This window comes from Nyctibius grandis, chromosome 23 (genome assembly GCF_013368605.1).
Source record: "Nyctibius grandis isolate bNycGra1 chromosome 23, bNycGra1.pri, whole genome shotgun sequence".
In the NCBI taxonomy this organism is placed as follows: Eukaryota; Metazoa; Chordata; class Aves; order Nyctibiiformes; family Nyctibiidae; genus Nyctibius; species Nyctibius grandis.
In genome coordinates this window covers 6,390,339-6,418,165 of record NC_090680.1, presented here as the reverse complement: position 1 = coordinate 6,418,165, position 27,827 = coordinate 6,390,339, and the positions used below count along the sequence as shown (strand labels likewise).

At 44.4% G+C, this 27,827-nt stretch overlaps 1 protein-coding gene across 1 annotated transcript; it reads right to left on the bottom strand.

Annotated features, from left to right (window-relative positions):
• Window positions 1-1,691: 1,691 nt before the first annotated feature.
• Window positions 1,692-21,182, bottom strand: TMEM45A (transmembrane protein 45A). The gene is made up of 6 exons (XM_068417477.1): window positions 21,123-21,182; window positions 9,398-9,607; window positions 6,993-7,205; window positions 6,411-6,595; window positions 3,346-3,491; window positions 1,692-2,204 (listed from the first exon to the last, which is right to left on the bottom strand). Exons 2-6 carry the CDS (start codon window positions 9,585-9,587, stop codon window positions 2,111-2,113), a joined length of 828 nt encoding a protein of 275 aa, XP_068273578.1. The 5' UTR covers window positions 9,588-9,607; window positions 21,123-21,182; the 3' UTR covers window positions 1,692-2,110.
• Window positions 21,183-27,827: the final 6,645 nt, after the last annotated feature.

Below are 27,827 nucleotides of genomic sequence, written 5' to 3'. Positions count from 1 at the left end.
CTAAACATAGAAATGTCTGTAAGCCAACTAGTCTTGCTTTCCAAAGTAGACTCATCTGGATAATCTGACATCTGGTTACAAGTGTCACTTCCCCATACTTGGCAAAGATCTAAAATAATTTTTTAAAATTACTAATTGAAGTCTTCTAAGAAGACATATCAAAGCTCAGCCAGTTTAGCATGCTTTTCTTCCTGCTTAGGTTATCCCCTTAGTTTAGACATACAGGACCTTAATATTCATACAGTACAAATATAATTTATCAAGAATAGTTGCGAAGAAACTTGCATTGTTCCTGCCTATGAGAAGCAAACTACTATCTGAAGATCTTCAGAATAAATGACCTCACTGATTTTGGAAAGGCATTGATAAGCCTGGTGGTCTGAAATTCAGCATCAACAGCATGTGCAGCTAAGGGAGGTGCTCCTTGAAAAAGAGAAGGTAAGACGTGGGTCTTAAAAATGAAATGAATGTGTATGTTGCATTGAAGGTGAAATAGCTTTAGAAAAACCTTTAATTTTTTTTCTGAGTCCTGGGATCCCTTTGAGCTGCAAACGATTTTATTGCCTGTCTTTTTAAGCAATCAGCTTACTGCAATTAATAATTTTATGCTGTTCATTATTCTGGTTCACACTGAAAAAAATACAGGGGAGAGTCAAAAGTAGAGGGACCAGATCCTACAGCTCTCGTTCCTCTACCAGAGTGCAGCTCTGCATTCCCTTAGGAGCATCTGACAGTATTCAAATAATAGAAGGACCACACCTCAGCACCAAACCCACACGCTGGTATTATTTGACCAGAGTTTGTTGTCCTGCACTAGCCTGTTTCTGAAAATAATTAGAAAATAATATTTTTAGAAGATGTTCTAAAGGGAAGGGCTGTTTTCCAGAATGATCACCTTGCCACTGACGGATATGTAATGTTATGTATGTTATTTCCCTTTTGTTGAGGTTGGAGCGCGTCCCAAGCAACACTGGGCACTGGGGAGGGCACTCTCTTTTTCACTGGATCAAGACTTCAGTTTTAGTGGAAAAAATAAATACTTTTTTTTCTTTTTAAGTCAGTCACTCACTGCTGTGGGTAGCTGGGCATGGAGCTACTATGAAGGCAATACCTGCCCTCCCACAGCTCACCATGCAGCACTGCGCAGGCTGCCCGGCGCTTACGGAGGTGATGCAGGGAAAAGGATGCAAATCCATCTCATCCTGCCTGCAGATCAGCATTATCCACTCCTGTCCCAGGTGCTGCTACGAACCTTGCTGAAATTCCACCAAATTCCACCAAAGGAAAGGCAATAACTTTGGGAAAGAAACTGGCTTTGCGGCCGAGCACTGCCCCCCTGGACACCCCTTGGCCCCTCTGGAAAAGGAGTTGCTCCAGACGCTGAGGGAAAGCAGAGTCACTTCGCTGCCTTCTGAAGTCAAATGATAGCAAAGAGGCAGGACTATCTAGGCACCAGAATGAATAACTGTGGTGGTTTTTGATCATCACACACCTCTATGGTCCTGCTACCAAGCTTGGTAGTGTCTCTGTGGAAGTGAACACACTACACACTCCTGAAGGAAATGCTGACTGGGTTTGCCGTGAGCAGTTCTTCCAATTTAACATAAAGCCACAAGTGGAGACACGAAGGTGTTATACAAGACAGCTGCAAGACTCTGATTCTTTTATCTTGTTCTACTATTTTCCAGTTATTTCCAACTATGCACAGTTATTTATGCACAATTACTTGCAGGGCAAACATGCTTATTTTGACACCCTAATTATAAAAACATAACAGTCCATTCAGCAGCAGCTGAACATTTTGCTTAGCTTTTAATGAGGCAAACACACAGGCTTCACCATGCCACCTCATCCAGTCCAAGTCTGTCTACTTAGTCTGGTTTTCTTTGGAGCATGTGATAAGCAAGGTACTAGTGCAACCACCACAAACTGATACCAAGCTTACCCTCCGCAGATAGAGATGTAACTGTGTAGATGCAGACAGTATTCAGGAGATGACATTTGCATAGCAAGTTGTAGTAAAGAATGAATAAGATGGCAAACAAATCTAGAAATGAGGTATCAATTAGCCTACTGGAAGAGCGGGTAAACTAGTCAAGCCATATTCATACTAAACTTCATCGTCCGACTCCTGATCTCGTTCAGATGTTTTCAGTAATCCCATTTCCATGGACTGGGACTGTTTAACCTTTGAACGAACTGCCCTGGAAACAACAACAACAAAAAAAAGGATTGTCAATAGTAACTCAAAGGCTCATCTGGCCATTTTTACATGGTGAAAAACTGTTTAACTCTTGCATCTCATTGGGGAATTAGGATGATTGATTTATGAAGACTTGAAGTAGGCCACTGTAGAAGACATCGTAAAGAGGAGACAGTGATTTCAAGCAGAATCTGAGCAGAGTTTAACGGCAGGCCTTGATTGTAGGTACCTGTATTTTAGCATGAGAGACCGCTATACAATGCGAGCATGTACCGTGGCATTAGTATGTACAGCATCAGAAGGGATGTAAGATTGCTGTCACCTTCTCTATAGCTGCCATCCTCTACACAACAAACCAGTTACCCAGCCTTGAGTGTCAGTGCCTTTTGGACTGAGATCCAAAAAGACACGGCACCTCCCCGGTGCAAAGCAAGGCTGCAAGGACTACCTATGGCCAAAGCATGATTAAATAGGGCTACTGGGATGGTAGGGGTAAAGCGAGGGGTGAGAAGCATGTTTAGGACAGTGCAGGCAAAGGCTTGGTAAGGTCCTGCAGGTAGAAGGTGATCACACATGGCAGAATCAGGCTAATTTTTACAACCAAGTTAACTCTGCAGTTGGAATTTTGTCAGAATTAGCACTGGGAGGTGAGGAAAAGGGCTACCTTTAGAACTTAGGGGGTGAAACTGGCTAGTGAAAAAGAAATCAGGTCTAATCACAGGAAATTGCTAGCAATGAAACCTGTCCAATAATCTTGGAAGTTAAGTCATGAAGCCTGCTGACTAAGCCACTTGGAATTAGTACAGATGAGCACTGGGAGAGAAGATGTAGGAAAATAAGGTCTCTCCTCCTTGTAAATTTTTATGCACTTGCAAATATGGAAGACTATCAAAAAGAGCTAATTTTATGTGAGAAGCATTATGCTGTCAGAGCTGTACTTTATGAATGTTTTTCCCCTTAGTACTGAAGCAATGAGTCACATTGTCTTCATTGATTAGCCATATCTATTTTTATTTTACCTTACAAGACAATTAATTACTTTGTGGAAACCTTTTGATTTGTCAGTGAAACTTTTCTAACATAAAGCTCCTGCTGGACTAAATAGACAGCTCCCCAAAGTTTTAGTGTTTCAAGTAACTTACCAGCTGACAATTGTGTAATTCACTGAAAGTATAAGAAAAGCAAAGGCGTAATGCCAGCAATAGCACATGGTCAGGAACATCATATTAGTATGATCCGTCTGATTCCACTCTGGGCTTCCATTTGGAGGGTAAAGCACAAAACCAATCTGTAATAAAATAAAAGATATTTAGCAAATGTCATTTGACATCTATCCTATGCCGTATCATGTATTATGCTACCCATCGCAAGGCAGACATTTCATTTTCTTATAGTGCTGATTATTTCTGTGATTATTATTATTAAAAACAATTTTGCAGTCACAATCAGATGTGATGGATCACTTCGCACAGTTTTGTGCAGAAATGCCTTTGAAGATGCAGAGCCAGTCCCAGAGACCCCCTGCTCTTGCCCAGTGAATTGAGGAGTTGGCCCAAAAAGTCCTGCAGTGATCACAGTTACAGACTGTAAGGAAAGGGGCTGGTGCTCAGGCGTGGATGGTCTGAACTGCAAGCACATCGCCAACCAGCAAACCTGCCCAGCCATTTGCACTGACTCCCTTCTTCCCAACAGCGTCTGGGAATGTTTACATGGTTCAGAAGATGAATAATAAATTAATAAGTGAAGGAGAGCCTTAAGTCTATTTCTTCTGGGTCATTTGGGGAAAAAGTCAGGTGTTGAAATGATGTAAAAACAGAGCTTTCTCACCCAAGGCTCTAAGTTCATGTGAAATACGTAGCTGGTTTGTTTATTCAGAGCTGGGAAAGATGGAATTCAGATTAATGCATAAGCTGGGAAACAATAATTCCAAGGCTACACAGGGGTCTGCCACGACAAGCACCGGTCCTCTGTACTGTCTGATACTCTTCAAAGTCACCGCTCAGCAGTTTGGCTGAGAATTTAGGACCTGGGACGAGGAGGAGAGGAAGGAGGAGGGGAGGAGTGCATTTTGCATTTCCATGCAGAGAATTCAACGAATGAGGGTGTTGATGATGCAGATAGAAAGTCCCTTTACCTTTTACAAATTTGTCATGCTGCAGCCAGTATGTGGTTTTCAGTCACACATACAGTTGAAGTCTGATGTGGGTGTGTAAAAAGCCACACTTAAATCGCTTGTACTTTTAGTTCTTCAATTTTTTTACTTTGAAACAAAAAATACATTGTCTCCAGAGCTAAAGAAATAACTTGTTCTAAAATTAGACTAGGCAGACAGCAAAGAATAAACGGTTGCATGTAATTCCTCTTACACAGAGCTTCTTAAATTACTGACGAAAACTTTGCAAACAAGAAAATAAAACACCAAGTGCTGCAGCACCAAGTTCTTAAGTTCACTTATAGAAAAATACTGCCATTTTGGAGGTCTGTCTGCTTGCCAGAGCAAGTATTTAAATATTTGATTTGGTGCTGAGTATCCAGTTCTCCTAAGGAACAGCAAACGTTTTTATTAATCGTGTCTGGCCAACATATAAAAAAGGGAAGCCAGTCTAGACATGCCGGAAAGAAAAATCACTGGAGTGACCTCAGTTCTCCACTATAAGATGAAACACACGTCGGCACTAGCGCTCCTATTTCTTTGTTACAAGGTCCCAGCAATTCATTAAATTCTCTCTGTTTGACAGCAGAGGAAGGGTCTCTATCAAATATCTATTAATTGGATAGAATCACAAGTAAGTGAAGGCATGGCAGCTACATTTTGAAGAGTCCTTTTGGGAGCCACATCCTTGAAATACAAAAGTTTGGGCTGTTACTTCTTCTGCTCCGTTTCCTGAGCACTGGAAAAGCAGGAGGCTTTACATCACTCAGTCTCTTTATTCAAATCAGGAGCTCAAATACCTTTTAAACCTAGGTTGCCACTGTTGAAATGCTTTTTAGAAAGTAGAAAGAGGCAGCCAACATGAAAGATAATTTGCACCTGCGTTCCTCTTCACGCAATGTCAATGGGTGCTTTCCCTCAGCTGTCCAGTACTCCACTGGGCATTGACTCACTGGTCTGGCAGCTGGCAGTGGGGACTGTCTGCATAAAGAACAGCATATATCTCCGGGCTGTGAAGAGTGGTTAGAGAGCGGCCCGGCGGAAAGAGACCTGGGGGTGCTGATCGACAGCCGGCTGAACATGAGCCAGCAGTGTGCCCAGGTGGCCAAGAAGGCCAGTGGCATCCTGGCCTCTATTAGGAATAGTGTAGCCAGCCGGTCTGGAGAAGTGATCGTCCCTCTGTACTCGGCACTGGTGAGGCCGCACCTTGAATCCTGTGTCCAGTTCTGGGCCCCGCACTTCAAGAGAGATGTAGAGGTGTTGGAGTGAGTCCAGAGGAGGGCGACCAAGCTCATGAAGGGTCTGGAGGGTCTGACCTACGAGGAATGGCTGAGGGAGCTGGGGGTATTGAGCCTGGAGAAGAGGAGGCTCAGAGGTGACCTTATTGCAGTCTACAACTACCTGAAGGGAGGTTGGAGTGAAGTGGGAGTCGGCCTCTTCTCCCGGGCAACTAGCGATAGGACAAGAGGACACAGCCTCAAGCTTTGCCAGGGGAGGTTCAGGTTGGACATTAGGAAGAATTTCTTCTCAGAAAGGGTTATTAGACATTGGAAGGGGCTGCCCAGGGAGATGGTGGAGTCACCATCTCTGGAGGTGTTTAAGAAAAGACTGGACGTGGCACTTAGTGCCATGGTCTAGTTGACATGGTGGTGTCAGGGCAATGGTTGGACTCGATGATCCCAGAGGTCTCTTCCAACCTGGTTGATTCTGTGATTCTGTGAATCACTGCCGTTTGGCTGGTGAACTTTGAACAGGCTGTTACAGAGATCAGAGGGGATGTTCAATCGCAAGGGAGAGCTCAACAAAGCCACCTTAGCTTTTTTATTGATTCGAATAAAAGACGCTACAGATAAAATGGTTTCTTCGTCAGTAAAACAGATATGATTGATAAATACTTTTATCCCTTTAAAGGGACATTAAGAGTACACGGTTTTCTCCGAGTCCTTTGAGGTCTGTGTTTAAAAGGCGTATTATACCACCTGTGAAACATCTGCAAAGGGGTAAATGACTAATTTTGGTGAAGGAAGAAATTCCTAAGGCAGAAAAGTGACCTACCTGCCAGAACCAGCTCCCTTGTAATATGCAGAGGCTTGTACGGAGCATCTCTAGCACAATACTGCCACGGAAGAAAACTTCCAGAAATATGCAAACAGAAGCTCCAAAGATAGCAAATAGCAATAACTGATGAACATGAACATCCAGCATGGCTCTCCCATGAAGATGGTAGCAAAAGAGAAAACCTGGAATAAATTAAGTGAACAGTTTAAGATATTTTCTTCCTGTGTAATCTCCCTGCATCTGCTTTTAGAAAACAGTGAAATTTTAGCATTTCTCTTTATGCCAATATCACCTTCTCAGTTGAATTGCGAGTAATTTTTTAAGACTGATGCCTACATACTGTGTGCTCCCACTCTTGAGTTCAGACCAGGAAATTGCATGGGGAAGCTGCACCTCTGTCAGCTTTTGTTTAAAACACGTTAACAAAAAGTCTCATTCATCTTTTTTTAAGCATTTCAGGGAGTTAAACACCCACCTCCCATAGGATCATCCTCTAAGGCTGGTTTGAGATTCCCAGACCAAAGAGTGATACCCCTCTGCAAGTTTCACACGCACCTCTGCAGGGAGAGGTAAACTGACCTTCAATAAACACTGCTAAGGAAAGCATCATCCTGTCCATGGCCACTGGCAATGCGTTGGTCCCATGAGCCACGATGTCAACCAACCCTGAAATGCCATAGAAGAGGTACATGGTGGCGTGTTGCCAGTTCATCAAGTGATCCCAGTGCTTTTCCTCATAATTATACAACTTCAGATGAGGTCCATCGGGAACAAACTGCTCAGCCACCATTCCTGCGCATGAAACAAGAAGTGTAATGTCCTGGTGCTTAAGGTCTAGACTGGTGATAAGTCTTTATACAAACAACAGAGGCAACAATATATCCCCACACAGCGCAACGCCAGTCAATTTGGGGTTTAGTCTGGCTACCTTAGGATTGCTCTGGGTGATTGCTATGTTTTGCTCCCTTCCTCCCAGTTCAGCCATTCCAAATAAAGGTTTTAATGGGTTGTCCAAATTCAAGTGAAAATGTACAGAGGCCTCAAAGATATTAATTTTATATAGATTTTCAAGAAAATAGGCAGTGGGTGGAGGAGAGATGAAATAAGTTGCTTTGCTGCGGGAAAGACCACAGAGTGAGCTCAAGCATATGTTAAGCATCACGTAGTCCGGAGAGGAGAAAGACAGAGGAAACCAGGCTTCAGCTCCACTCCTGGTGGGACTATTTGCATCTTGCAGTTTCCAGCGGTGAAAATGGAGACAGCTATTCTGTGCTGGTTTTTTATTCTGAACAATTGCTATTGTAGTAGTCCTCTCACTGAATTTTTCAGCTGCCTCTCCCAGTGGTTCAAACATAACACATGCTAAAGTCCCCAAAAGAAAGATTTACCATTTCAGTCCCCTGCGGTATGCAGGATGGCAGAGTTCAGACTCTTAATTCAAAGGGGATTTTTCCTATAAAGCCATGAAAGGAAATCCCTCCACCGTGCAGAGTTATCAGATGTCCCACGAGAATGTATAGCGAGTTAGTATTAGAATTCCTGCTCCACCGCCTCCCTTACCTTGGCCCCTCCGTGTCTTGCTAACTAGCTGCAGTACTCCAGCAAGGGGAAAGCTGCTTTTAGAAATTTTATATAACTAATTAATTTTGGGAAGGGTTTAAAATATGTTATGCCTTTAAACATTAAAGTTAATTATATTGTTTTTAAAGCATGGGCCAGCATCCTGCTGTATAAGTAGATATGCTGCAGAGCAAATGCAGTGTTTTTCCACCTTTATTTCAAGTTTTCCTAACACAGAAACAGCAGGTTTTATTCTTTCTGCTACTTTTACTGTTTGTCCTTGCCAGGCTTTCTTGTCCACGTTTTTGACTGCAATTGAAATTACCATATGTTAAAATAGTAGCTTTTTGTTTCAGGGTGAAAATAAAAACACTCAATGAGTGTTTTAGCTCTCCAACTACCTCTAGACACCGACTGGGAGATTTGTAGGAAAGTTGTCCCCACTCACACCTCAAAATGAATGCTATTATTTAGGTTTTGATAATTTTTTTAAGTCATATCGAAGTGTACGCTGTACACACAACATCACTTCAGTGCTGATGTATCTTAACTGATACAAGTCCCAGAGGGGAATGAAAAGCAAGAACAAGATTTTGGCCCAGCCTGCACCTTGATTAGAAATGAAGCTATTCTGAGCATCTAAAGAAAAGTAGATAGATAGAACCTAAAAATCTAAAAATACTAAAAATTAAGATCCTTTTCAACTTGAGAGCTGCATGTGCTGTGCTCCTTAGGTCCCCTGTTATTTAGCTTACTTACTCTATAAAGGTAAATTGCTAACATACAGCATGCTGGAATGTAAACAAGAACTAGGCACTTCCAGTTGGCTGCACAGCTCACTAAACCATCCCCGTGGGTTTATACCCAGGCCAGTCCACAACAGAAGGAGAAACAGCCCCCCACCCCATTGCAACAGTCCTGCAGCAATAAGGTCTGGAGTTCACTCTTTCTCTGTGAATATTTTCACTTTGGAATGACGTTAATAAAGAAGCATCTGCATTTACATATTTTATCAATAACCCAGTGGAGACTACCAACATCTGAGATGGCTGGATTCAAAATAGAAGAGCAATGCCCCCACAGTCTGGTGCTCCCAGTCTGCATGTGAGAGCCCCTTGCCTAAATATCTTATCTCCCTCCCTGAGGTAGTGAACAGCATATGAACACTCAGATGGACCAGCCGTAGAGTAGTCAGGAGAGCTTAAAGAAGCTCCAGAAGAGCGCTATGGATGGAAACCACGTTACAGTCACACCTATATAATCAATAGCAGTAGTCCCACTATTTCTTAGATTCATGGTGTTTAAAGCACAAAATACCAAAACATAATGTGATATGTTTTATCAGAGAACAAAATTTTTTTAAAAAAAGAAAGTGTTAAAAGGCACAGCCTTTTTGTTGTCTGCCTCAAGTCCACCTTACTTACCAATCAGGGCAAAGACAGCTTTGATGATCCCCTCAACAAACTCCAGACGCTGAAATCCTGCCCTGGAACCAAGGTAGCAAGCGTTCTTGTTTTTTCGACAGGCATACTTCAGTGGATACTTCACTGACCACCACAAGCCAAAAAGAAGGAAAAAGCTTCCAGGGAGGGCATGCCCTTTGAAATTGCCCATGGTTTTCTGCTAGGTGATACCTGAAGGGGAAATAAATGCAGATTCGTTATGGGAATAGTAGGAGAATTCTGTGGGTTATAATTTTAAAGTATCTCCTTGCATAGATCAAAAGGGTGTCACTGAATTAAGTACTCAAACTTTATTTAAAAATAAATTTGGGTGCTTATTTTCCCTGGCTGTTCAAAACACCCAGCCAGTCTCCCCAGTTTCATAGCTTCACAGAGTAAGAGACCCAACTGCAAAGCAGCTGACCTGAAATGCAGAGCTGGCAGCTGGCAAGTTAAAAGAAAAAAAGCCATAGCACACTATGTCATGATGTTGAAGTTGTACTAGCAAAAGAGAGAATATGAATATTCACAATTTGGTTCTTGGAGCTTTAGAGAGGGTTTTGTGTTTCTTTACTCCACAAACAGAAATCAAGACAATACCTGACTGAAGGAAAAATTAATTGTGTATGGATCTGATGGGTAACTATTCACTAATAAATTGCATTTTGTATTTCAGTCCAGTTGTCCCATTACGATTTACAAACATCAAGTCATTCTCAATATGTGATAGGTGAATTATGCACCTACAACTAGATGCATATCATGGAGTACATCAAGTGCACTGAGTGGTAAGGTTATTAGTTGGTCAGTGTTACATAGTCATTTAAAAGCAGTGCCATTAATAAAATCTAGTAATTCTGGTCATCATCCCAACTTTTAGGAGAGTTAACTTAGCTCCAATAGCATCTTCCTTAAAATGACAGTTCTAACATCAAATTGCAATTTTTCTTTAAGTTATTATAAACTGAGTTGTTGTGCATCGTGATCCAAAGGCATGCTAAGTCTTTGCACAGGCAACAGTCAAGAACAGCCACTTTAGAAGCCTTGGCAATCTGCGCTTTCTGTTATTATTGTTGCTGACTTAAAAATCCGATCGCCACACTACACTGGAGCCAGCTGGTTGTGAATGGGACATGGAGGCTCTGGTATATTTTTCTTTTCAGTAAGTATTTCCTATGGTCAGCTCTGCATAAGAAGTTTTAAGCTGTGGCTTGTGGGCCATGGAGTACTTTCAGATGGTTCACGTAATGCTGTCTAGTCACGTAGCGTGAGCCCTCTCCTATTTCTGGAGGCTAAACTCCACTGAAAGCATTAATTTTTTTTTTAAGAGAAGAAACTTTTCCACATGCACAGGTCCTGAAGCTGCCACGAGACTATTAGCATGAAGAGACATGACCTATATAGCCACAAAGGAGAAGAAAAAAAGACTGTTCATGCGTAGCACAGTATAGGCTGTGATTTAAACAGAGATGCTGAAGAGGGTCCTGCCCCTGCTGCCTGTCCCGTCCTCTTCTAGAGCTGATTTCTCCCACTGTAAAGGCTGCAGAAGGGGAGGGGTGACCTTCAAAAGCTTTCCCTGGACAAAACTCCCTTTAGCTAATTTCTAGGGAAGTATTACTGAAGGCCAAAAAAAGGGAAATGTGGTACTGGTTGCCCAAGCAAGCCCATTTCGGGGTGTGTCCTCACAGGTATGGCCGGTGCTGGCATGGGCGTATCGAAGCCTGGAAGGAAAGTGTGCTGAGATGGCTGCACTGAGCCCAGGGACAGCGCTGGGGGGTAGCCAGAGGGGGGATGAGGGACGGGTTTACATATTCTTATGAAACATTTGGGATTTCTGCTGTGTGGGGAAGGGCTCCTGCATGCCACTTGTCTCTCATCAAGAAGAAAAGCAAGGGTGCCGTGCCCAGAGCTGTTGGGGGGGGCTTTGCCTCGCTCGGTTGCCGGCCGGCCACTCAGATCAGTGCAGCAAAAGCCATGAGGAGAGGCGAGCGGTGGCAGACCCAGCAGGAGGCTCTCACCATGAGCACCCCAGCCCCCGGGATGGTGATGACCACCACCACCTCTGCTCACAAAATGCTGAACTGAGCTGTAAACCTCCCTGGGGCTGAGCACGTGTCAGTGGTGCCAAATCAGCCAGCTTGTGAGCTGAGCATCTCCGATCCTGGCCCAGAGGGGGCTGGGCAAGGCAGGAGGATGAGGTAGCAGCTGACAGTCCAAGGGTCAGGAGAGCCTTTCTCTGCCTCCTCTACCTCCCCCACCACCTTTCAAGTCCTGCTGGGTTGATGCCTATGTGATTTATTTGCAGGTGGGGAAAGCACTGCTCGCTCTTGAGCAGCCTACAGTGCAGTCAGGTTCTCAGTGGTGCGGCTGGGGGGGCTGAACCCCGCGGGTTAGACCCAGCCTCCACGGTCTCACAGAAGAGGTACCTCGTTTTGGGACATCTTTAGTTCAGAGAGTCTGACCAGCCTGTGCATCACTGCCGGTACTCACCGTGCCAGTGTTTGCCTCAAAAAAGGGCAGTACTAACAGGAGCTGAAGGTTTAGACAGTCGTCTAAACTTTGCTTTAAACTTTGAAATACTTCTTTTGCCTTGAAAGCCTTAATTTCTGGTTCTTCTAAAACTTGCTGGCCTGAAAGGCATTGCTGTCTTTTCAAACACATTGGGTTTTTTCCTCCTTTGAATGAAAGGAAGAGGGGAGGAGTGGGGAGTGGCCTTTCCTCACCGTATGTCTGATCTCACTGAACACCATTCATTAGAAAGACTTTATTCATTCGATATTTTATTATTCACCACAGGTACGTAGCACTCCAAATGGAAAGATTTACCCCGTACCCCACATCAAAGCGAGATACTGGATTAAAAAGGTGAATTAAAGCTATGAAAAGCCTCCCTCTAGGAGAGTACAGCTGCAGTGAGAGTCAAATGAAGAACAGTGGGTTAATGTAATTTGTAGTGCATGGTAAACAAAACTTCAAAAGTAATTCTCCATCTGTAAATTCACACCTGGGTTATCTAGAGCTCTAATCACTGCAGGATATTTCTGCCCTAACTCTGGGTAATCTATCAAGATACTCTGTTTAAAACTATTTTTTACCTTTCAAAACAAGGGAAGAGAAGAAAACTAAAAGACTGATACAGCAGCTACTGCTGCATATCCGATATAAACAAAACAGAACCAGAAAACATGATATTTTGCTATAAGCAATACAATCATGTATTATTAGCTTTAGAGAGTGTAAACTTCAGTTTGAGTTCATCCGAAGATGTTAGGGATTATTTGTAGGATTTCTCTAGAAAGAGACACATCAGACCTGCAGCCAGCTATTGTGGCAGACCTTTGGAACACAGAGTCTCAACACAGCCAGCTTCAGAAAGGAGTTAGATGAATTATATTTTAAATCCTTAGTAAACTTGAAAACATCATGACAGAGCTTGCCTTAAACTGATTAAACCTCCCTATTCATGAAATTTCTCTTATCAGGCCTGAGAGTTTATTTCGGCAAGGCTAGATGTTGACTGCCACCACCCCCAGCTTTGATGTGACTGAGAAGCTTTGCCTGCAAGTAAACCAGGTGATGCTGCATGGTTTGGGGGCTTAGTATGACACTCAGGACACGGCGAGGATGAGCGGAGCCTCCCCTGCAGAGACATCACTGCAGGGTCAGGAGGTGGGTGTGAGAGGTGTGAGGCAGGGGTGCAATGGGAGGGGAAAGGAGAGGACAGCAGGCTGCTGCCTTCCGCACTGCGCTTTGGCATCCCCCTGTGCAGCCCGGGTCAAAGCAACTCCTGGCAGCTCTACTGCGAAGCTTGGGAGCCAGCCAGTTTGGGTATCTCAGGTGCTATTTATTGGATAAAGATGGCATCAGCAAGTTATGACAATACTTAATAAATTTGAGGGGTTATTTTTACAGAGCCTTATCCCATAAGCTAGCAAACAAATCACTGGAGGACTGATGCTGCAAGATGTGCAAATCCCAGACCTTCTTTTATCCTCAGTGATTTCAGAGCCAGGGGTGCTGGCAGAGCCACAGCCACCTTCTCAGCAGCAAACCTTCCTTGCTGCCCTCCACCTTCCCTAGAGTGAATCAGCTGCCAGAGATGGAAGCAGAGAAAATTCTGAGGTTGCCCCACAGCTGGGTGCCATGAGGTCTGGGTTTGGCCATGCAGGCTCTGCCCACGCTCCCTCTACTGCCCCCCAAAGCCACCCAGTCACACCAGGTGCTGCATGTGGACCTGCAGCTGGTGACCTGCTTGCACCACCTCAACCCGGTACAAATCCTGCTCCTAACCCTGCCAGGCAGAGGCAACGGTACTGGTGCCTACAAGAGGCACGCAGACAGCCGGCATCACCCAGCCACAGCCCTTGCCATGGATGACAAGGTTTGGCTTTCCAGCGAGCGTACGCAGACTCCCTGGCCATTGCTGATCGAGTCGCCCCCGTTACCTGCTGTGTGCACCCCCAGGATCCCTGCAGGCTCACTCAGCTTTTCATGTCTTCACCCTGAAGCCTCACCACCCACGACCCTTCCACCACCACCACCAGCAGCCACGGGGCTGCAGCAGCCAGGACACCAGCAAATTTTGGACTCTGGCAAAGCAAATTTTGGACTCTACCTGGGGGAACCTCCCTCCCTGCCGACCAGCAGGGCTGCCACCCCGAGGAACGGGCCCAGGAACCAGACAAAGCGCATGCTCCAGCCCAGATTCGGGCTTTCCACAGCAAGTACTCCTTGAAACCCTGCTCTCAGGAGGGTGTGGGGCATGCCAGGAGGGAAGACTGCTGTCAGGGCTTAAGGGCACCCATGGGCCTTAATTGCCCCAACCAGCCTCATCCAGTACCCCCACCCTGGCACCCCTACCCAGAGGTCTGGGGTCAAAGGGGAGCTGGAGAAAAAGGTGATTAGGTGTATTTGTGGCAATAAACTCAATTGTCAAGGTAGTTTATAAATTCTAAGTACCAGGCAACGTTTCTGCAGCTGATTGGAATAAGGAATGAGAATAGTTCACAGCCACCTGTGAATGTGAGATGCTTTTTCTTTCATGTGTGAGAACTCCAAGCATGGTTTTTCTTGCAGTAACTACAGAAAGCTCTGCATGGTTCAGGCTTTTCCAACAATTAGATGGCTGTACAGTATTGTAAAAGTGGTTTACACTCAAACTTTGCCAACCAAATATAGGTTGTTGATGGTTGCCCACAAATTCCTTATGTAGTAGCAGTGCTTTTTGTACCTGGGATGTTTATCCCTCAGTTCAGGCTGTATCTTAATCCTTGGGGTCAGAAGGGAAGATGGGGATCCACTGGCGAAGGAGGGGATGAGTAAAGGCAGTTTCCAAATGAGCATTCAATCAAAGGTGTGCATTTTTGTGGGCATTAAAAGCTGCCTTTTTAGCCTGAAAATTTTCTCACTTACACAAGTGTGTAAGCATGAAAGGCAGGCAAGAAACAGACTTACGTGATTGATTTAAACATCTTAGCTTCTCTTTTTTCCCCTCCTCCCTTTAAAAAAAGCCAGGGGCTTAGACACGTAACCTGGACTGGACAGGGACACGCGTGGTAGCTGGGCCAGAGCCAGCCCTGCAGCAGGCAGCTTCCCTTCCCTGCACGTTCTCCTGCCCCAGCAGCACGCCTTGCAATTTCCTGTGTTTATCAAGCCCTGGGGGATGTTAAAGAGGACTGTCAACCAGAAATGTAGGGTTTTTTCCAGAAATGACACAAGTTATGAGGCCACAAACTCACCACGCTACAATGCATTTGTTTCTGCTACAGAGCCACATGATAACAAAAGTTAAACCCAACGATTAAACATTACTGCAGCAGTAAAACTGAAGCATTCTTTTTCTCCTACACGCTAGATTAGGAAACAATGATGTGGAGTTTATAATATCTGATGCAAAGTGTTTATTTATCCATAACAGCCACACGAATCGATCATGATGTCAGTGAGAATAATGCACCCAGATAAGAGGAGGAAATAACACATTTGTAGACACTTTCTGATCAGTGAGCAAGCTGTGATCATACAGCTTTTACCAAAAACTGGAATCCAGCAAAGTTGAATGCATCTAAGACAAAGCAAATCACAGACACGTTTACTTCACTACCAAAGTTTCCTACTTGCAGTTAACAATGTATTCACGAGGCCAGTGCCTTTTATCCTGCAGCCGTTAAATTGTAAACATCACGGAAAGCCACGCTGATCTGAAAAACAATGTCTGCTGTAATTACTTTGTTCACTAAATGCAGTACTGATTTCATGTCATGACTGAAAGCGTTTCAGCAACTACAGCCCCATGTTTCCAGATGAGATCACTGCTCTGGTGTCAAGGAAATACTCAGCTGGCACCTATAGCTCCTTCAGAATTAAACTGGAACTAAGTACTCTGTATGCTGATGAAAGCAGGACTCAAGACTCCTTGAAATGCTAAAAAATGACAGTACAGCCTTGATGCTTTTGGCTGAAGGGTGTGGAAGACAAGGATTTTCAGGTCAAAAAAAAGAAATGTCATGAATAGGCGCCTCTGAAGCCCGTAAGAGAAGAATTCAACCCTTGATAAAATCTTCGAGCCTACGAGACAGGGATGAAAACCAAAAATCCCAAAGAGGTAATGACCAGAAATCTATATACTTGCCTTAGAAAGGAGGGACTCCAAGACACAGTCTCTCATAGCTCTGAGTTTGGGTCCACAACCTGAACTACTCTATTTTTTTCAGTGCCTTACATCTGTCAACAACTCCTCCTTCCCAGATACTTGTCCTTCTCAGCCCGTTGAGTGCTCCTCACTGTGTTTTTTCATCCCTTGTGACCCTCAGTTTTCTGGCTTGCTTTCCCCTTTCTCTGTGCATCTGCTGACTCTGTTTCAGCTCCCATAGCTGAGCAGGCTATCTCCAGGGGTTATCCAGGGACAACAAACACTCCATAATAATCTTACCGTTGGCTCTTGATATCAGAGCAGCTGCTAGTCTGTGGATATGAAATTTTTGGTCTTCAGGACTGCCAATTTGGAGCCTTTTATTCAGATCACCACAAGTTCAAAAAACATACACAAACAAAAGATTAAATCTTGTAATTGCATGAGATACATAAGAGTCATTTTTTCCTATGAAAGATTCGTAGTTTCTTTATGGGCCATAAAATCTGGTATTTCCTAGCACTGCCTGAAATAAAGGGTAAAACAGCACAAGTATGTGCATAAACTACTGCAGGTATGAGAGTGCTACCTCCTGCGGGAGTATGTTTGGCTTCAGCCACTACAGCCCCTTCCCTGCCCGCAGGAGCCCAGTGGTCACCGCTGCCTCTTGTGGGGTGACCTTCCAGCTGTCCCCTGCGCAGAGCAGCAGTTCCCTTCCACGCAGAGGGTCACAGCAGATGGCTGCCCTCAAAGCAGGGTGCTGCAGATGCACGGCTCCTCCCAACCCAGCGGACTCAAGCAAGGGTTTGGTTGTGTGCGGCAGCGGCTGAGCACCGCAGGACAGACGGCGTGGGGGAAGGATGTGCGGCGACATCCCACTGCTGTGCCACGGGAGCTCTTCACGGACATCTGAGACCGGTTCCCCCTTCCAGTCTGCCTGGTGCTGGGCTCAGCTAGAGCTCTTATTGCTTCCTGGTTTTAACCTGAATTGTGCCAGCTAGTGAAATTCCTATATGCTCTCTCTTTTTAAAGTCGATTCCTCTTATTGTCTTTAAAACAGCCCAAGTAACTTCAATGAACGAGCTCTGCAGGACCCTAGGGATCCCTGAAGGTCCATGGTCAAGCAGAGGTCACACCGCCAGTAAGAAGGTTGCTCTCTGGGTACCCTACCAAAACCAGTTTTATAGGGTGTAATCCCTGGCTACTCCTTGTAGTTCCAGGTATGCTCACCTACCTGCCCTCCACTTCCTGATAGACATGCTAGGAAAATGTCAAGAGAGCAGAAGTTTGTTATATCAGCCAATGATTTATTGCTCAAAGCCCAGCTCTGGAGAAGAAACGAAATAAAATATGATTTGGTTTCTGTTAGCATCACTTTTATGGACCTCCCCTTACAGTGCCTTCACAAAACAGTCAGGGCTTTGGTGAAAGGATCTAGCATATCTAGATATTTATTTGTAATAAATATTAATGATCACCTGGGCCATGGCAATTCCTGCATTTGACACTTACAGAGCACTTTACGCACTGTTAGAAGTTGCTGCAATTGTTATTTATGTTTCCAAATACTTCTTGAAGACAAGAAGACACAACCAAAAAAGGGGGTGTCTACTGAGAAAACTCAATGTTTGAGTGGTCTAAAAAGCTATTTTCCGCCTGCAAGGAAGCCAGGTCTGAAAGAGAAAAGTAAGGAATTCTGTTCTTGGAGAAGGTTTTCAGGTACGGAAGATGGGCTTGCTAACCTCAATATGATTTATAATTCTTCAGTTGCGAGGGTTGCTCTCTTGCTTTGGCTACCCGTGACTGTGTGGAAAAGGCATTTAGATTTCTCTTCGTTATGTACAGTACCAGATATTGGGGTGACTGAGGCTGTCAGATGAGAATCTGGAATATTATAAAGAAGACCCTGTTCTAAAGAATCACCAAACACTAACAAAATATGGTAAACAGAAGTATCATGCTGTGCTGTGCATACTAGTAAGCTTTCATCTTAAGTATAGTCTCAACCAAAACGGGAAGGGAGCTCATCTCAACAAATGCAAGAGCACTACTAAGTGCCTGTTGGTGTTCATGGAAAGGACCCAGTTTTCTTACCAAAAAATTACAAACCAGCTCAGTTAGCCAATGTGATGCTCATAACAGCTCATACCTGGGCAACAAGCAGGTGACACCAGTAAGAGCTGAACTTCTCCTGTCCCCTGCTAGGGAGGAGACTGGAAACCAGCTGCATGTGTCCAGAATACTGGCTTCTAGTGGGACACTGTGCTGCATTTTGCTGTCTCCTCCTGCTGAGATCCAGGCTCTTCTTCTTGAATCTCTGCTTTCTGAAGTTATCTGATTAAGTGATTCTTAACTCTCAGCCATCCTGTCATCCTCTCCTCCATCCTGTGGAGTACAGTTAGGTAGCATGAGCCCTCAGGGCTCTTAGATGGCAAACAAAGTAATTTAAAATAAATGTTTAAATCTCATGGATTTGGATACTGTAACCAATGATATTTGAGTGTTTAGGGCTTGCAACATTGTGATAAGAAGGAAAAAATATTTTAAAAAGCTTTTTTGTCAGTAATTTCCATAAAGCCATGCAACAATGCAGAAGGTGGGATTTGCACCTAGAGCTTTGCCTTGACTGCTTGCCTTTGTACCTGGAAGTTTTCTCTGCAAGTCTTGTCTGCCCAGATCAGGGTGCTTGATGTACTGCTTGTCACAAGTGTGACAGAGTGCACTGCCTCTACCAACTGTTGCTTGGGGGAAACACACTCTCAACAGCAGAAAGATGTGTGGGTCAGAAAAGAAAGAGAAACACTAATGAATAAATGGGAGCGTTGGCAAGGCAGTCTGTAACATTGATAATAGCTGGGTGAAATGGCTGTCTGAGTTAGCCCAGCTACAAAAATCAAAATGCATCAGAGAAACAGGTATAGTTCCTTTTTATGGGACCACCTTGTATGCACTAAATGGGAATCAGCTAGTGCTAATGCAACATTAGCAGGAACTGAAGAGTCCTCCATAATGCAAGTAGCAGCAGCTTCAGCTCCTGCTGCTCCTCAGATGATAGAATTAATGGAGGGAGCAAGAGTAATGCTATGGAGCAGGAGCTTTGTCATTCAGTCAGACCAGCAGCTGCAGTGAGGGGCTGTATCCTCTTCCAAAACCACTGGCATTACAGATGCTACACTCTGTATCTCAGAAATATCTTAAGTGCAATGTCACATGGAGCAAGAGTTTTAGGCATTTTGCTCAGATAGTATTAAAATGTTATAGCAGGCCCTGACTGAGGCATAAACTGATTAGAAGAGACTGAAGTCTCCTTTTTATCTTCCGGGGCAAAAAGCAGTGCCAGAACTCAAGGTCTGGCTCATGCTGCACGATAAGACAGGAGTGCCACAGTAGAGTGGAACTCTACTAAAAACTAAGATATTTCAAAACCAATGTTTAACTATCTATAATCCCTGGGTTTAGGAACTTGCCTTGCTCATAGCTAGGAAGAGATGATCAAAATGACCACTGCTGCCAACTGCAAGTGAGCGTGAGTGTGAGCATGTTTGGTCACATCTAAGAAATCAAGTAGGAGCCAGCTGACATGAGGTTTGACACTGAGAAGTCTTGATTCATTTATGACCTCAGACTGGAAAATGAGGGGCCCGTTTTCGTGCTGCCGCACTGGCTGTTTGCAGCACTGAGTAAAACGGTGTTTCCAGGCAGATCTGGTGTGCAAGAGTACACAGAGAGCAGTTTGCCTAAACACAGGCATAATTATTCAAGCCGCTCCTCAAGGTTCATTTGACTTTTCTGCCCCAGCAGTTCTTTCTACCCATACTCTCCACAACTGAGAGAAATCTGTTTGGTTTACCTAACTCCATTTGTAAAGAGAAAAATACAGGAAAAGCCCACATAAGCAACCCTGAAAAGCAGCAAAAGACATCTGCATGGACTTTGGAAAGGTGACTCCAGAGTCAACGAAGAATTTGCATCTAAAATGGATATTGAATACATTCCTTTTACAAATGACAAAGTACTTGTGGTGACCTATGGTACAATGCATGTCATAATTTAAAGAGGTCTACAATAATATGAGATGATGCAAACAAAGTTATACATCCTGGAGAAATTGCAAGTCCTAGGTATGCAAATGCATAGTAATCATATATTCAGTTTAAAAATGAAGAAGCATAAATACTTAGACTCATAGAATCATAGAATCTTTTTGGTTGGAAAAGACCTTTAAGATCACCGAGTTCAACCACTAACCTAGCTCTGCCAAGTCCACCACTGAACCATGTCCCTAAGAGCCACATCTACGTGTCTTTTAAGTATCTCCAGGGATGATGACTCCACCACTGCCCTGGGCAGCCTGTTCCAATGCTTTGTTCTGAAGTACTTCTATGTTTCAGTTCCTAAGCTCTGAAATTTCAGAAAGCCACTTGTCAGAAAGATAATTAGATGTTTGATACCATGTCAAATATTAAGCATTATTGGGAGAGAAGAATATGATTTATTGCCGAAAAATTGAAACAAAATGGAACATATGCAGGGACTGTAAGTGTTTTTCCAAGGGTTATTCTATTCCGAAATAGAATAGAGAGCCTGCGATGATTTAATTTTAGGGTTTCTCTCATAGTAGGTAGACATGGCTGCATTTAAATTCTCTTGATTTTGCCTGGAAATTCAAGTTTGGATGTAGATCTCCATTTGAGACATCCAAGGAAGAGAGAGGAAAAAAATCAGGCAAGGAACTTAGAACTATAGTGAATGTTTTATTCCCATCCCTGACACTTAACCCCCCTTCGTTTAACGCTCCACAGCCAGCGCTGCAAAAACTCTCCTACCTGGGGTAAGACAATCCGGATGCCTGCAAAGGCTACGCTCGTATTTTAACACCAGCCAGCTTTTCAAAAGCTATTTCTGACTTTAAAAAGTCCCGTCCGCGCTTTTCACCTCAGGAGCCCCGCTCACGGACCGAGTTAAGGCAAACATGGAGTAGCTGTTGTCCTTTCACCCGGGAATATTAAACATCCCCCTGCTCCCCCCGCCTTCACTAGCCCCTCGCCGGGGCTGCAGCAGCCGGGCTGCCCTTACCTCCGCCTCCCCGCTGCCTCGCAGCCTCTTCCTCCGCCTCCCCCGCAGCCCCTCGCCCCCTCCGAGGGGTTTCGCTGCCGGCCCGGGCCAGCCCCGCGGCCGCGGGACCCTCCAGCTGCGGCCGCCCAGGGATGCGCCGCGGCCGCCCCAGATGTTTGCGCCGCGGCCGGCCCAGATGTTCCCCCGGCGGCCCCGCGGGGGGCGGGCGGGTTCCTCCCCGCCTGGACGGGGCAGAGCCAAAGAAAAGGGGCTGGGGGAAAGCGAGAGTCGGGGGCCCGGCCCCTCGCTCCTGCCCCCTCTTCCCAGGAAAAGCAGCCGGGAGCGGGCAGGGCGGCGGGGCTCCGGCCGGGGGAGCGGCTCCCACCAGCCTGGGCAGGCTGGGGAAAGGAGAAAGAGTAGAGAGACTTGCTGACACACAAACCCTCCTTTGATCGCTGCATATAACAGAGGCTCTTTAAAATTTGCTTTTTTTTTTCCCCCCGCCTTGGTTTTCTCCACGAAAATGAGCACCCGTGGCTTGTAGCTCCTGTAATTTCGCAGGAATGTATGGCAGAGCCCTGAATCCAAAAGAAGAGTGGCTAAAAATAAAATTGAAAGGGTGAAGCCACCGTTTTATTTGCAAATGTCATGCTGTAGTAAACGGTGTTAGTGGCATTACTGAATCATTCACAGAATAATGAAAGGCATCTTGTACTGCAGCACCTCTGTTACACCAGCCAGCAGAGAACACCAACGGCATCCTCAAATCTTACCTATGGAAAAAACCCTCCTTTGAGGTATTTACCAGGAAATTGTGATAATCAGGTTTTGAAGCTCTATTTAAACCACACCAGAAACCTCCCTGACCCTTTCCACCCCTGTCAGCATCAGGCTCTTGAGTTGCCAACCTCCCCTGTGGCTGTTCAAATAGCCAAGCTGACATGCAGCTCTGCCCACCAGCTAGTCATAACTTGGACTAAATTCTGAGACACCCCCAAGTCCCCTAATTTAAGATTTCTGCGTTTCAGGATCTGAAAGCTTTTTGCTTTGGGAAATTTGTGGATGAAATTAACTCCATGTAAAGATTGAAACTTAGATCAACAGTGCATTTCTGTCTGACACTGTTTCACCCTGGGTTATCTTCTCAGCCAGCTCCATCCATGCTCTTTAGTATAAAGTGGCACTTTCACTACCAGATAAACAATACTCCAGCAAATACCCTTCAGCATCTGGCAAGCAGATGCCTTTGCAGGTTGGGTGATGTAATGAGTACAGAGAAAAAGGCAATTAGTATTTTCCAGCAGGACCACCTCTCTGTAACAGTGTTTCAGAAATCCAGCCCCTGTGGCAGCTGCTCCCCTTTCCCGGCCTGAGCGACTTCTTTTGCGATTTTTTTTTAGATGGCAGAATGCATCTCATGTAATGGCATTAATTCCTACCTAATGGATATCCTTCTGTTGCAGGAGAGTTTTCAGTTAGACTGAGCTAAATCAGCCAATGAAGCTGATAACTGTAATTACCTCATCTATTTACCATTGGTTTGATGTGTTTGTCTTGGCAGAGAAGCAAAAATCACTTCCTGGGATTCCTCACTTCCATCCATACTTCAGATGACTTAAAAGTGGTTCTAAGTAACGATTAGTGTCTCCAATGTCAAAAACTCCAATTAGCATCCTGGAAACCCTGCAGGGATTCTGCACTTCTGTGAGGACCATTGCAGTGTGCATTAAAGTAACCACAGAGAAGTGTGTCCGTAGAGTATTCTATAAAACTGTTAGGGACTACAGAAACAACAAAGCATCCTTGGCAATTTTTTACCAAAGGTCAACACAAGGCCAACAGCGCTGCTACATTCAGTCAAGTTCAGACCTTCCTTTGTTTTCATCTTATTCTTTTTACCTTATTTCAAAGTTAGGAAATTAATCCACCGTACCTGTTCCAAACTTAGGATACGTGCCTGACACACAGGCAGGCAACTGAGCCCTCCTCTAGCTGGATGAATAGAGTATTCACCCATCTCTGAAAGGGCTACGTGTGCTTCCCAAACGCTGGTTGGTGAAAGGAGACAAGGAATTGTATAACACTTGTCTTGCTTGCTGGGGCAATGTATTCTGAGAATTAATACAAACAATGGCTAATACCTTAAAGAAAATGTAAATATGTAAAAATTAGGTAAAATAAGTGAAAAAGACTTGTTCAGATCATGGTGTGTTTTCCTGCCTGTTCAGGATTGCTTTCTACAATACAATTGTAAAAGGTAGTTAAAATTACTAGTAGATCCAGTTTACCAGTTTGTAACTAATAACATATTGGATGCGTTCCACTTTTCTTCCTGCTTAATGTGTCCATCAGCAAAAGAACAATCGCCTTTAGAATCTTAACATCGTAGTGAGTGTTAGGTCTGTGCTATGAATGATTCTGGATGGCCACTCAATACTGGAATGGCATGGGTTTGATGTGATTAACATTGCTTTTGCTGTATGGTAAAATGACCACGTAATCATACCATGTATCCTCTCTGACATGGTAAACACTATTCACTCAGTAAGAACAAGCCATCAACTAATTGCAGATAAAAACTGTGGTTTCTAAGATAGGAAAGCATGAAAGCTACAATACAGCCCCGGTGCATCATTTATGTCTGCCTATCTGACAAACAAACCTATTATTTCCATAAGCCCCGTGTCCTCCTATTTTTGCCTAGAATGATTTCTTCATAATTGGGAATCCCTCCATTCTTGCTGGAGTCAAAGCAAATAGCATCCACAAAACTCATTAAGGAACACACTTTAAATAAATCTCCATTGGGCTTGAGTCCCTAAGACGCTTGCAAAGGAGGCTCTTTATCGGCATTTTTTGGTTGTTCACTGCTGATATCGAGCATTGCACCTGAAGCAAGTCATAAAAACCTTTCTTCATGGCTAAGCCTAAATGCTATGAGATGAATTTGCAATTAGTGCTTGAACCGCTTTTCACAGAAGTTACCTGAATGAAACATTACAAAGCCAAATGTCTGTGGCTCCGAGCCCCACAGGACTGTTACATTGCATTTAATACTGCGCCTAGTTCTTTACTTCACCAGAATTACCATAGGTATCAGGCCCTTACATCAACCATATCTCTGTACTTCACCATTTGCCCACAGTCACACATCCATGCCTTGATCCAAATGCCCATCAGTACATTACAGAAAATCAGAGTTATACCTGTTTTAGGATTACTGTAATGTCTGCAGTTTGGCCAAGAAGGCGAGTGGTAGCACTTGGAGGCACATGAGCTAGTTTCAGCCTAGTCACTCGTACCTTCAGCAAACAGTGGAAGCAGACACCACCATAATCTTTCTCTCTGAGTTGTTTCCACAGGGCTCTGGCAGCTGCACTCTGTGCCTTCGGCCTTTGCTGCTCTTACCTTGGCTGGCTGCATTTGTGCCAACCTGCGTCCTGAGGAGGCCACCTGGACTCCAGCATGATTATAGAGTAGAGATGTGCAAGATCGTGGCCCTGCACAGTCAGGGGATGAAGCTAACCATGGACCTCCTGAGCCTCATCCAGTCCAACAGGACACATTCGTGATATGTGTCTGTGTAAAAACTGAAATGAAATGTCTATCTGCTCCCTTGGACACTTCAAGTCTAAGATGTGCTGTTTGTAGGTGTCTCTGTAGCATCAAATCTAATTTATAGCTGATGAAATGTAGCATATAAGTGTAGCTAACACTGACAAAACAATTGATCTCCAGACAGAGTGCCCAGAAAGTTAAACAAGTAATTCTGGCCTTGCAAAGTTTCTGCAACAGCTGAGAAAAGAGCAAATACATGCATTGGCTATGCCTTGAGGAAAAGCAAACACTGACATTATGTTTTCAATACAATTTGTAACAAGCACAATAAATAAAAAGCTAATTTCAATACAAACACCCGTCTTATGACAGTCCAGTTTTTGGAGTGCTAGTAGGGGCATTTGCTCTTGGATGGATTTAGAAGATATGGGTTTACATCTGTAAAGGTCAAAAATGCTTCTAGACCTAATTCTGCCATCAGTAAAAAATGTACTTACATTATACATGTCATTTTAAAAATTATTAATTTTTGTAATTATTAATTATGTTATTGGAAGTACTTTTTTACAAGTGACCTGTGTAAGAAACTTTCAAGAAATGTATTTTTTTCAAGTTTGTATCCTTGCTGAGCATTAATCAGCAATTTGTCAAGCTGACTCCTAGCATGCAAAAATGTATCCCTCCTTATGAAAGTTTTTCATCTAGAAGAACGTGCAAAAGCAGTCACAGAGAAAACTAGTAGAAAGAGCTCATCTTACCCCTATGTGCATTAAGAGAGGAACAGCAATGACTGCAGGTGCAATACCTGAAGCAATCTATAACTCATGGGTAACTGGCTCTGGTTCAAGTTGATTAGAGTCCTTTGAACTAGTCTAGTAATTTGGCATGGGGAATCTAGTGCAATAAAGCCAGAAACGCAAAACGTGTTAACGATAAGAATTTTGTCCCCAGACTTCTCCATTTCCATATAATGATGATTCAGAACAGAGAAATGTGGGAAAAGCAGAAGCACCAGGAGAAAGCAGTTTGCAGAGCCCAAATATTTTTCTTCTCAGAGTATCAGTACTTGAAATAAATATATGCCTTGACACTGAAAGCTGTGCAGGTGAGTTCTTCTACAGTACAAACACGTATGAAAATGATGATCCCTGTTCCCACATTGCAGCTTAAGAATCTTTGCTTACTCTTTCCTTGTTGTGTACTGGCTGAATGAGAGCAAAGATGATTTTTAAGGCTGCAAATATCACCATAGAAGTTTGAAAATGTGGAATGACGTTTCTTTTTGCTACACTCGTGAAGTAGATTTTGAATTAGAAAGTAAGAGATTATTCACACTAAGGAAAATGGTGTGCACTAACCTGGAATCTTTCAGTGGAGGATGGTCAGCAGCAGATGAGTTGGACAATGTCTACAATAGTGTAACTTCTCCATAGTGTCAGGCGGTGGAGAGCTCGTCTGGTGTACTCACTGCGGGTCAAATATCAAGCCAAGTCCTAGTTTATCAGTTGCTGCAGAAGTTGGGATGTGGAAATATAAAGCAGAGGGCTGTGGAAAAACAAGGGCTAATCTGCCAGCTGAGGAAAGAAACGGAGGCTGCAAGAACTAGAAACTCCCTGCCTCCATCAGGTTCCTTGGTCGTCTCTAGGTGAGTTACCTGCATGTCTGTGTTTGGCTGATGGTTTCTTATTTTGGGGCACCTGGTAGGAGACATCTACGTTATAGATTTATAGAAGCACCAAGCACTCAGGACAGCAAACAAAGCCTGCTGGAGCAGTTAGTTAAAATATCCAGTGTTCTGAACAAATGTCAGGGCCAACGGAGTATGCAAAAAGGTGTAGTGAATCATAATAAAAAGTTACCCGTTCCCTGGAAATAGTATCTCCTCACTTTTAATGCACACTGTGATGAGAATCACGTTTGCAAAACGTTCAGAGGCTGCAGGAAAGCTCCCCCAGAAAACCTCGCGAAGCAGCTGGCAGCTCCGAGTTCAGTGCACTGTCTGGGTTGTGCAGTGATAAACGGGGCTCAGAATCACACACTTTGTCCAGGAAATGTGGAGACCGGCTTCATTCCCAGACACTGTCCTGCTTTTACACTAAACGAGGCGCTAGTCCCATGGGGAAAATGGTATGCAGTCAAACGATTAAATCATGTCACATAATACACATTGCGTGGGAGAAGGGGAGAGGGAGCTGAACTACGCTCCCAAAGGCAGCGTTAGGTCTGGATTTGTCCATAGTTTTGAGAGTTTAACTTTGTAAACCTAATGGTATTCTTTTGACTTTTTTTTATGATGCAACTTCGTCTTCCTCATTGTTTTGTTAATTTTTGTTCTCTCTGTCTCTGAGTCACTCGCTGCGTTCGGGCACGTACCTCTGGTGAGTCAGGAGAGAGGGCTAGCCAGGGGAGGACCTCAGGGTGAACAACACTCTGGATGGAGACTCGAGGCAGAAAGAACAGGATGGGAAAATTAGCTAGTCGAGCAGTGATATGAAAAGCACCAGCTGTAGCCCAGCCTAGGGAGAAAGAGGTAAAAATGCTTTTTCAGGAGAAGAAGGAAAGCGAGAGCAGGAGCACAGCTGTGGGAGGAGAGCATGGAGGGACAAGGAGGTCAGAAAGCTGGTGTTGCTGCATGGGCATTGCCTCCTGTGACCCTTTTCCCTCCGCTTTCCTGCAGCACGGCAGGTAATGTCCTCCTGCTTGCCATACAGACCAGGGGCATGTGGCTGTTGTGGGACTGGGCTTCATCCCATGGGACACCAGGGCCAGAAAAGCTCTGGTGCAAAAAAGCTCCTCCCACACACACATTTATTGCACTCATGAAAGAGAAAGAGCACTAATAAGAAAGGAGCCCATCCAAGCATCACAAAGCCTCCGCATCCAGGCGCAATATTCCCTGGAGACAAAAGCTTTCCCCTGGTCACTGTTCTCCCAATCAGCTCCTCACAGGCATGGACACACATCTGGTCTCACCAGGAACTGGATCCTTCGGTCTCCTACCTGGCTGTGGCTTAGCGAATCTTTGTCCTCCCAAAGCACCTGAATTTACAGCATCCCCACCCCAGCTCCTTGCCATCAACCCAAAACACTTCTCACAAACCAGCTCCCGCCCAAAGACGGCTCTGGGCTCTCTATCACACTCCTCCCCAGGGATGTCCTAATCAGATG

Bases quoted from the DNA above. Each gene is read 5' to 3' on its own strand.
- TMEM45A (XM_068417477.1), bottom strand. From the start codon at position 9,587: ATGGGCAATTTCAAAGGGCATGCCCTCCCTGGAAGCTTTTTCCTTCTT. The intron at 7,206-9,397 runs GTAAGTAAGGTG...TTTCATGCGCAG, and splicing joins AGCTGTCTTTGCCCTGATTG to GAATGGTGGCTGAGCAGTTT. The intron at 2,205-3,345 runs GTAAGTTACTTG...TGTTGTTTCCAG, and splicing joins AATTACACAATTGTCAGCTG to GGCAGTTCGTTCAAAGGTTA.